An 11,831-nucleotide genomic window follows, 5' to 3' on the forward strand; every position below is an offset into this window, starting at 1 on the left:
CAAATGTTTTGACCCAAAGAGGCAAAACTGCCCAGGGTGGATCAGCAGGTAGCGTAGTGACATCACCCACATGGGAACAAGAGCTGAGGTTCTTGCAGCTAACAGTATGAACCTTTAATCCCACATACAAAGGTTGGTTTACAAACTAGAGCCATTAAGACAAGGTGAGCATTCACTGAACGCTTTTGCAATGTCATCTCTTATGCTTTCTACCAGTCACTGGCAATTCAGAACTGTTTTTGAGGTCCTCCCATTTGTAAATTAAAACAACTACAATATTAGTATTGCAAAGTTTTAATAATATACTTCACATAAATATGGTGCATACTCCCAAATCATTCAGCTTTGTTTTTAATTCAAACGAATTCTCAGAAGTTGAAATACATATGGACAACTTTTAAAAATATGATTACATACACAATATTTACAGCAAACACATTTCACTGGACCTAAGTAGAACTTAGTATTATTAATATATTAATCAAATATTAATGCATGAGTCAGGTCATTATAAAGTAAATTGATTTAAATCCTACACCGCACCAGAAAAAATGAACACGAAATCTATGTTCAAACATAAATTGTCAATGCCAAGTTTTAAACACTTGTGCAAAGTAATGAAAAAGAATGTAAATGTAAGAAATGCTATATTGTTATAAAAGATACAATTTACCAATATAAAAGTCATATATATGAAATTTGGTATTACCTTAATAGTTGTCTCAAATTAGGAGGAAACACACAGTAATACCACACTTTAATAAAACTTAGCAAAGACATAGAAAAAGGGGAAATCACCTCCAACAGAACAGAAATGACAACTTTGATTGAATGACAAGAGTTGAAAGAGGACAAGTTTTTGGATTTGGAGGGATTGTACCTCTTTGGGGTAAGTAAATGACAAAATATTCTTTTTCCTCTCTTATTTATACAGAAAAATTCCCAAAAAGGTATGCACAAATAGCACTTGAACGGCCCCTTTTATATGATGTGACTTCATTTTAAAAACAATACATTCTTCTCTAAAGAGAAAGGCTAAGGTAAAGTCATTTTTCTGAAAACGTTAATTTTTCTAAGACCACTGCTTTATCTCTCTTGTTAGCCCAGCCTTACAAACGTAGTCTGAAGAAAAAAAATATTTTGTTACAATATCTGCTTTAAACTTTAAAAGATACTAAGGAACACAATCAGAAAAAAAAAAGGCACGTGGATAAAGGATAAAGGTGACAGGATTTTTAACTCCTGGAGGCTGCAAAGCAGGCGATCAGAAAGCCATTCAGTTTCCCTTACACTAATGATGAAAGCCTTCATTTTAACCTTTGCTATAAATAGAGTGCACTAATCCTTAAGCTGTTTTTAGGCAATTAATATCAGCCTTCTTTCCTTTTATCCCCAGGTCCCCTGAAATGCAATAGCTGAGTTCTGTTTATTCAGCCTGATGGATTGGCATTTCACTTTAAATAGAACCACATAAGCCTGTCTCTATTTGTGTGAGCTATAACTGCCACTCGCATTACTTGTATAATGCCATGACACAGAGAAATCGCAGCTTAAACCAACAGTCTTTCGATGGGTCGTCTTAGAGTGACTGATAAAAGAAGAACCGCGTGAACCATTTTAGAAAACAAATGGCTATGCTTTCTGGAACAATTGAAGCAGTGTGCATAATACCTCATTCTGCTAAAATCATTTATGGAATCATAGACGCTGCGTATTTCCTGTAATGAGTACGAGGCAGTTAAGAAAGGTAAATGGAAACACTGTGGGTTCCATTTCTATAAAATAGTGGCTGGTTCAGTGATTTATAAAGCTTCGCTTTATAGCTACAGCTAAAATATACACACACAGCTACACATACTGACTTTTGGAGTATATGCTCGGGGATCTCTTTTCGGCGTGGAAACTCCTCTGAGTGGTGCGATGGGATGGTACCGAGTACTTGTAACTGTTACTCCTTTCAGTACAGCAAAACACGCAACAGAACAGTGCTCCTCCAGCGATCAGCACCAGCGCCGTGGTCCAGCCTATGTAGAGGGCTTCACCAAGCTCGCGCTTTTGGGCCACATCCACCAGCGGGTTGTAGAAGTCTCTGATGATGGCATTGGCAACCCAGCTGACAGGGATGAGCACAACCAAGCCGGTGATGAAGAAGATGATTCCAGCCGTCAGCAAGATGCGGCTCTTCACGTTCTCGTCCTCCCCGGTGCACCTGGTGCACTTCATTCCGAGGATGGCTGTCATGAAAGCCAAGAAGGACAGGACGGACGCAGCACACATCAGTCCTCTGGATGCCTGGAGGTCTGGACTAAGAGCCAGCAGGGAGTCATAGACCTTACACTGCATTCTGATGTTGGCATGCCTCATGCAGTTCATCCACAAACCTTCCCAGCGGTTCTCAAACACGACAATGTTACTTTCGATGAAGGCAGACACTCTCCACTGAGGCATGATCGTCACAGCCACTGTGCCCACCATGCCAACACCACCAAGCACCAGGGCAGCCATTTGAAGAGCGTAGGTTGCCATGGTCTTCCCAAGTTTCGTCCAGCTGGAAGGCTGAACAGGGAAGTAGGACTGCTCTCAAGCAGAAATTCCTTGGGAGATAGGGAACAGTTCTCCTGTAGAAACCAGCTCACAGCAGAGCTTCGTCCTCTCTAGCTAGATCAAATCTAGTGCTAGCTGGTGAGACAACCCCCCTCCTCTCTCCCCCCACACTGACTCCAACGGTAAACTTGCAAATCAGGTATGGCAACTTTCTTAGCCAATAAGAGGGGGATGGGAGCTCAGGTGTGTCTAAACCAACTCTGGATACCTGGGAAGGCCGGGCTCACAAATAAACATTCTTTGTACTTCTCTATTTTCCAAGAAGACAGCGGCTTGTTTACCTAGAGGCATAATTATGAATGTTTGCACAAGCAGCAAGGACAACCAGTCTCTCCCAGCCAAAGAGGCACGGCTTTCTCAGAGGTAATCCTACCACCTAAGCTGTTGTGACTGAGGTTACAGTAAAATCTCTTCCAGTGGATTGGACCGGGATGGCTCCAATGCCAAATTAAAGAAGAATGGAGGATTGATAGAGCGTTCATACCTGGGAAACCACATTCTTTGGGACACGTGATCTGAAGGGTTGATTTAGTTTGTCCAAAACTTCAAAGCAAGCTCTCCTGCAGTGGATTCAGTCAGTAGCACAGGCGAAAAGCCAATGCTAGACTGAAGTAATTTAACAAATCGAGCCGCCTTCCTCGTTGGCACTAAATGTATGCGATTGTGTCTCTATATGTGTTGGGGGGGGTGAGGTGGGACAGAAAAGCCACCTGTTAGCATTTGCTCTCCTGAAAATATTGATTTATAATGAAGAGTGCAAAACACACCAAAAGAAACTCCAGGTGGCTTTGTGAGGGGGATCCCTAACTTAATGCTTAAATGAGGTTGTCTGTAGCTGCTAAAGCAGGGGCCTTATTTTCTAGCCCCTTACTTCCTGCTCTAGTCTGAAGCAAATTCTGGAATTCTGGATGGATATTGTACAAGAAAGTAGCTGGTGTTTTAAGTAACATCTTCATGGACAAATTACATTAAATGTTAAACAAAATCATCTTCCCTACCTATGGGAACATGTGTTATGTGTGAATACACTTAGCTCCTTGTATGGCCATCTGAACTGTCTTTGCAAACTGACCGTGAATTGCTAGTGGAATCAGCATCCAAGCCAACTGGGGAATCTCCATTAGAAATTTCCTGTTGAAGGTTCTTGTGTTTGCTTTCTGCTCTGTCTTTCCCAACTTCAAGCTACTTTCCTCCTTCAGGTAGCTGGAGTTAACCTTGGACTTACAACGTATCTGAGAGGATGACCTGAACCCTTGTCCTCCTGCTTCTATCTTTCAAGTGCTAGTGTTACAGGCATGTAACCTGGTTTATTCCATGCTGGAGGTCAAACCCAGGGCTTGGTTATGCCAAGAAACCACTCAGTTAACTGAGCTACATGCCCAACCCTTATATTAAGTTTACTTTTCTGTCAACATAACAGAATATCAACATAAAAATGACATCTCCTCTCCTTTCTCTCTCTCTTTCTTTGTTGTAGATCTTTAGATAGTCTAGTGTAGTATACACTGCCCTGGAACTTGCTATGTAGCCAAGAATGACCTTGAACCCTTGATCTCCCATCTTTCCCTCTAGAAGAGTAAGGTTACAGGCATATGACTCCACACCTGTTTCAGCAATAACCCTTCTCTTAAAACATTTGCCTCTGTCTGTTTCTCTGTTCTACATTAAATCCTACGATTGGGGAAATCGTTTTAGGATCACCCAACACACTATGAAAATCTAATGGTCTACAAAATCTAGAAAAAAGACGTAGTTTACAGAAACTTCTGATACACAATCTAGGGGTGGCAGGAAAAGAAGTGGACACACTGGAGGAAACCACCCTCTTAAAATGAGGAGTGGACAGCAACCCAGGTTCTTATTTTATTATGCTGAACACTTTGTACTAAGTAGTAACTTAAAATGTTACATTTCCATTTGTTTCCTGTTAAGAGCTCCTTGGTCCTTCATTATCCTGATGCAGAAATAAATGCCAGTGTTTTCTTCATCAACGTTTATCAGTTCTAAGAGATTCATGACAGACAGGGGAATAGAAATATATTATTTGGGTGAGTTATCTTCAGTCTGCAGATGATGACTTAAAATTGGATCTGCAGAGAGTTTTAATCTTTAATTGTCAATCTGGGAAAATTGAATAATGGACATAATTTTAAAATGAAAAAGGAACAACGGCATTGGTTGGGTAATGACCAACTTGTGTTTTAAGAAGATATGCATCGACACTGAATTTCTCAATACCCATGCAATAAATTTTCTAGGAACTCTCCATAAATATTGGTAATCATTTGCATCAGAATGGGCATATGAAACAGAGAACTACCCACAAAACTGAATGTTTCTCAAGTATGTATTGTACAAGAGACTTTATATGTAACGCGGTCCCTTCCCTTAAGCACTGGGCTGTGCTAGGAACTAGATTGATGTAAACACTCTCCTCATTTAAAAAGGATTAAGTATTTTTTTTTAGTTGAAATTGTCCCAGCCAAAAGATTAAGCCCTGTAGGAGAGATTAAGTCTGGGCTGATATTGGAATTAGATAGCTAACTGCTCTGGTGGCACCTAGGCCACAGCATCCGAATCTAGTCACACAGTGACCTAGTCACTCCGTGGTATTTTAAAATAGGGAAATAGGAAAAGCAGGGAAAAATTGGGAATGTCATGTTTTCTAGAGACAGAAGCCTGAGTTCAGAGATTAAGAGTCTTTCATCATTTACTTTCTTGTACTAACAAGATGATTAACTTGGCTGAAAAATTCAAGTAGGAGTAGTGAATAGAGATTTAATATATTAATTTTTTATGCTTTTATTACAATGGTCTGTCTAAGCAGATCAAAGGTTTTACAAGGAACTAAGTTGCTATGAAGAACACAAAACAGAAACAAGGGCTCAAATTGACTTATGCATTTAAAAAATATTTTTAGAGATCTTGGATTGCAGTTGAGGATGACCTGTAATATAGGATGCAGTACTAACTGGCCTCAAACACTCATATGTCCTCCTGCCTCAGCATCCTAAATTCTGAGCTGACTTGTAGCCATGTCAATTCTGTAGTTGAGCACCAGAATAGCTATTAATGTATACAACAAGATGGTAACAAGACATGAAATTATTTGTGATGTTTAATTTTTTATCTTTATAGTAGGGTTCTCAAGCATGAAATTTGTTGAGGACAATACAGTGTTGTAGTGTCAAGTGGCTGAACATACCTGGGACAGGCATGAAACCTGACTCTCAGACAAATGGACTTGCTTTCATACATAAAATGAGACCCTTTGTTTAAGCTTTGTCATTAAATTTGCTAATTAAATTTAGCCCTCACAAATGCTTTCCATTTATAAACAATAACATTTTGCCTTCAGAAACCTTTATTTCTGTAATCCAACTCTTCATCTTAACATTCTAATATTTTTCTGACCATTTAAAAATGATTACTGATTCTGTCTTCACAAAGTTGCCAATTCCTTTTGTTTCCTAAATATGTGTGTGGATAGTTTTCAGCCTGTGTTGTTAATTATTGTTCACTGTTAATTAGCTGTACTTGACGCACCATTTTGCCTGAAAAGGCAAGTGAATACACACACACACACACGTGTGTGTGTTCTTAATTTTGAACTGTCTATTGCTTCATGGTTTTTTTGAACCAACTGTCAACTTGTTTTTCTTGATAGCCTACCATTCCTGTGTTTTGTTCTCTACTTGATGATCTGTTTTAGTTGTTATGCTTAAAAATTAGCTCTTTCCTCTACAGGGATTTCCTAGTGCCATAGACATTTCAGCTACTTTGAAAAATGCCATAGATAGTCGTGTTGACTATCTATGTGGGAGAATGGTATTCCCCACTCTTCTGTGGATGGGAAAAGCCAACATAATTAGAGTCTGGTGAGGACACTTGTATTGGTGAAGGCATGGAAACAGGGGCAGGACTTGTCTTCTTACCTTGTATCTATAGTGGAGAAAGAGAAATACTCATGTTCAGCCCCCTACCTCTCCATACATGGAGTTTTACCCTCTGGTCATCTTTCTTTTATCCCAAGGAAGAGCACCATGTTTCTCTTTAATGCTACTAAGACCTTCAATGGCTACACGCTGTGTGGTCTGTATTTTCCTTCTCTGAAACTATACACGTTCACACCTTTTCAAACCACAGCTTTTCTCTGCTGCTCTCAGGATTTTCCTCTCTTACTGAAGAGCTAGATGAGAGCAGTGGTCATGAAACCACCTGTAAACAATCTTGTCCTTAACTCTCCTCTACCTAACAATTCACCCTGTTATTAACCTCATCCAAGCTCTCGAGACATAGGCAGAATGCAGTCAAGTTCTTTGCAAGAACATCACATGAGTAGCATTGAACCAGTTTTGGCAGTGAGATTGTTCTCTGAAACCCCACAAGTGAGACTTCTACCTGAGCATTCTTGTCTTCTAAGATCCACTAAGGGTTGCTCCTAAACTCTGCCTAAAAATAGAAGAACCATTCTAGCTCAAAGTTCTACCTCAGCATTCCCCCCACAGAGGATATCTGAAGGCTTTATAACTGTATGGTCAGTTTTTTTGGTTGTTTTTGTTTTTTGCAACAGTAGTAATTTTTTATTTGTTCCTTTTCTTGTGTCTATGATTTTGTGTCCTGACAAAATGGACTTAAGAAAAAAGGGATTTACTTTGGTTTACAATGCCAGGAAGTACAGTCTACCAGGATGGTGGAGATAGAGCAGTGGGACCAGGAGGCAGCGGTCACATTGCAAGCATAGTCAGGAAACAGACAGCGATGGACATTTGTCCTCAGCTAGCTTAGCTCTGTCCTGTCAGTCTAAGTCCCCGATGCCAGCCCAGGAAGTGATGCTGTCCCGTTTCAGATAGGCCTTTTCACCATCATCCACCCAGTACTTGATAATATCTCCTAGACATACCCAGGGATTCACTTCCATATGACTCCAAAACTTATCAAGTAGACAATATTACCTATAGTAATAGTAATTATATAGCAAATAGTAATGATGATTAAAAAAGAAAGATGCTATCTTTGTTCTGGATTTATTGCTCTGTAAAACAAGAATAATGGGTTCTTGAATTCTGTGGTTTGGGGAGGGTAGTCTTTGTGATATATTTGAAATCCTTGTGGATCCAGAGAAATAAGTAAAAATTAGTAATTTAGAGGGAAGAGTTTCTGTGAAAGATCCACGTCCTACTGATCTGTAAGGGGCTTTTTGGTTGTGTTGTGTTGTGTTGTGTTGTGTTGTGTGAGGGGTGGTGGTGGGAAGAAAAAGCTATTGTGCATACTCTACAGCTCACAATGTGGACTAGTCTCTCTGACAATAAGTCTCATATCCCTTACCGCACATTTACACACCCATAAAATGCAGGGAATACATGATCCCTTTTATAGTAGTCTGGCTTAGGACTTGAAAGAGACTAAGCACCCATTTTCTACTGCTGTGTACCTACAAGAATGGAGGTCTATGCCCTTTCCCATTTGACTGCCTACTCCTGAAGAGAAATTAGAAAAAGGCAGAATTTTTCAATGCTGGTGTAGAATTCTGTTCTTTTAGATGCTGTTTACTACGTCTGTATTGCAGGTTAACCGAGCTGTAAGATTGTGAACGTTACATACGGAAGGAAGTCCATGGAGAGCACAGGGACTGAAAAGCGTTGAAAACTATTTGCATATGTGACTTAAGCCTGATGTTCTTGTTGTAATTTACATTTTATGTTTTGAGGATCTTTGGTATCAATACTGTATTTCCATCATTTCTACTCCTCTAAAGACATTTCCTCTATTCTTTTCCTTAGTTCCTCTTTCCCTTAGAGGTTTCACCAGGATTATGTAAATATGAAATGCAATTCAATAATTAGTCACATTGTAGGACATATTCTCTAGTAAAGCTTGAATACATAATAATGAGTCTAAATAAGTCCTTGTGACCGCATTTCTATTCACGTGCATTTACTCACAGGGAAAAAACAATATTACTTGGTTTGTGTATCGATGGGTTTTATCATCTTTGGTGTAAATAAAGTTGTAAAATGTACTAATGCACATGATCAAATTTAATAAAGAATCATAGATTTTTCACTCATTTTCTTTTTTAAAAAATAAAGACCTAATTCAAAGAAATTTGAAATAGGTTGTGTTAAATCTTCTCTTCAGCAGTGTTGGGGAACGATTGCACGGCATGTTTGTTCCTCATGTAGGGTTAATCATGTCCCATGCTGGTGACACAGCACATTTTCCCCTTCTGAGTCCCTCTTTATAGGGCCTCCGCTTCGCACCAGGCATGCTACTCACTGAACCAACCACCACTTAACACGTGTTTGAGGAAAATACGTTTAACAAATCCTGCATGATGAAGTGAGTGGTTATACGCATCAAGCCCTTCCTTCTGTTTGGTTTGCTTTCATTTTTGGTTCTTTGAAAAATTCTTCCCACATTATCCAAGGTGGTGTGGAACTCACAGTCCTCCTTTCTCACCTTCCCAGGTACTGAATTATTCTTCATCTTTCCCAGGAATTTCATAACACCGGCATGGCAACACTTCAGGATTTAATTCTAGAATGGAATTAGTTTCCAGTGACTCATTTAGATTTTTTTCTTTCTTCCTTTGTCCAAAGACACAAAGGAAACATTCTTACATTGTCTAAAACGACACCCTATATATTTTTTGAATTTGCTTGAGAAATATTATAAAATAATCTTTACATGTCCCCTGCCATGGGAGTGCACGGGAGGCTACACAGCTTGAGAGCAGGAGAAACAGTTGTCTGTGACTGGAATTTCCTATAAGGGGGAGAAATTCATTAGTGCCAGAAGGAATAACAGGAGTCAACAAATAAATCCCCAAAGAGTATACCTTGTGGTTTTCTTGTAATTTTATGCTCAATCCAGAGCAATTCATTGGAACTTTAAGTCTTATTAATTATGCAAAGAAAGAATAAAGAACAAATTATGTAAGATAATATTTTCAATATAATTGCACAGATATAAACAGTATATTTTAGAGAAACATTAACTAATATTATGTTAATCTAAGAACTACTTCATAATGCTTAGCTATATTTACAATAAGGGTAACTAAATGTTATCATGATTAATTATTTATATGATTTGAACATCTCAGAAACTATATTTAAATGCAACCAATGTTCTGTTCTAGAGGTAAAATAAATAAAACAAAACAAAAACAAAAACAAAAACAAAAACAAAAACAAAAACAAACTTCCACCCCAAGGGTTAGAATGCATAATGCCTGGTCCATAACCTCACAAGCAACAGGCTTAAAAAGGCCTTGGTGGATTTCAGTCTGTCATATTCTTCCTCAGCTCTATTCCCAGCAGTAAAGCAAGCCAATCCCATGCATCACGGCATGGATGTACCTCTCGAGCAGATGAAGCCTTGGTACATACAGTTGTATGAGTGATATTCTGCATGCTGTCAGCTTTCATGGTACCTTCAGTAGGATCACCAGAAGTAAGTTGTTGCCTTTACCAGACCAAAGGTTGTTGTTCAGTATGAAAAATCATAAAGCAAACCTTTATTAGACAAAGGGCTGTTCTTGGAAAGCACACACCCATACACACCTGCACACACATCCCTGTATCCCTATGGTGAACCATGAATATGGGAACCCAAGAAATGACATTTCATTGTAACATTGGAGTTAACAGGACAGCGAAAAGTAATTAACAGGGCAAATAGAGCTAAGCCAAGTTACTGATTAATTTACAAAACAATTAACTTTCCACTTAAAATTCAAATTAAGATTCTGTCTGCCTTAGGCTACCAATGTTTGCAAATTATAATAGGGTTAGACATTAAGTGTCTTACTTAAAACAGAGTTCAGACCACACTGGGGAAGACTATTATTGGAACAAGCCATGCATGGCTTTCTTGGTTTTCAGTTATTTTAAAATAAAATAGACAAAGAACATTATAACACGTTGGCCTAATATATTTTCAAGAAGAATATGAGAAAATGAGAAGTTATCCAAGCTCTTATTTCAAATATTTATAGACTTTTTTTACTTGTAAAGAAATTTGAAAAGCGCCCTGTAGAATATCTAATTGCTTCCAATCATTCAACAAGTATGTTCTGTAATGGATCCTGAAAAAGATCTGGACACCAAGAAATATAAGACAGACGATATCATTGCTTTTTATAATTTAACATCTATTGAACACATACTGGAGAGTAGGGGAACAAATCACATGGTCAACTGATCCCATCCTATTGAGCCAAGGCATGGAAAATAATAGAAATAATTACTCCATGACTATGCATGTGCAATTGAGCTGAGTCCACTGCCAATCTTTCACATTCTCCAGATTTGTCCACTGGAAGGGTTTCTAGGAAAACAGAGAACACTTTTTCTTATGCCCTTCTGGTCACAATCATGATCATGTTCTTCTTGCATATTTTCTTATCTTGCAGAGTTAGCACAGTTCTCTGACTATTTCTCTTCAGAGGTAAAAGGTGCCTCAGCCTTTACCCTCCCAGTATATCCTAGCACAAACAGAAGACAGTGCCTTATTGTGTCTTATAAAGGTCATGAATTTGTTGCTCATTTAGTCAGTAAGTCTTACTTAATTCAGGTTAAAGAAGATGCATCCACGAGCCAGCACATTCTTTGGCCTGTAAAAGAAACACAGTGACAGGTGAGGGCATGACTACAATTACAAATATAAAAAGAAGTAGAGAATTAAATAGGGCACTCCAAGGAATTTCTAACATTCCTTGGTGAGAACGCCCTCACAAAGAGTACATGTTTAGTTTCTATATAAGTTCAATAGAAAGGTATGCCCGCACACACTCAAATTTCAGGTTCAGTTCAACAAATATTTCACCTCCTTATCTTGTCCCTTGTCTCACCTTTGATCCTTCCTAAGGGCTCCTGCTTTGAGGACCTGCATGTGATTATCAGGCCAGTTCCTGAAAATGTCTTGCATTTTCTACTGGACTAATACTTTCGCACAGTGACCAAGTTTATTTGATCTCATTCTTCTGTTACCAGACTGGTTGGGCCTGCCTTTCCAGGGCTGCCTCCAGGTAAAAAGCTCAGAACAGCTAATGTGAGTGCATTGCTGTTTTTCAAATAGCGTCTGTGTGAAATACAAGACGTAAAAGAGGCCTGAGGGATAATATAGTGACTCCTTCCTTCTGGTAGCGGGCCTCAAAGCTCTAGGTAATAGGATGCATCTCTGTTCTGTGTTCTGTTGGGAGTTAAATCAAACGTATTTTC

The 11,831-nt window shown here is 38.9% G+C and overlaps 1 protein-coding gene across 1 annotated transcript; it reads right to left on the minus strand.

The window, feature by feature from the left end:
- Positions 1-278: 278 nt before the first annotated feature.
- Cldn8 (claudin 8) lies at positions 279-2,528 on the minus strand. The gene is given in 1 exon segment (NM_001037774.1): positions 279-2,528. A coding segment is annotated over 1 exon segment (678 nt). The 5' UTR covers positions 2,527-2,528; the 3' UTR covers positions 279-1,848.
- Positions 2,529-11,831: the final 9,303 nt, after the last annotated feature.

Source organism: Rattus norvegicus, chromosome 11 (assembly GCF_021556685.1).
Source record: "Rattus norvegicus strain SHRSP/BbbUtx chromosome 11, alternate assembly SHRSP_T2T, whole genome shotgun sequence".
NCBI classification, from domain to species: Eukaryota; Metazoa; Chordata; class Mammalia; order Rodentia; family Muridae; genus Rattus; species Rattus norvegicus.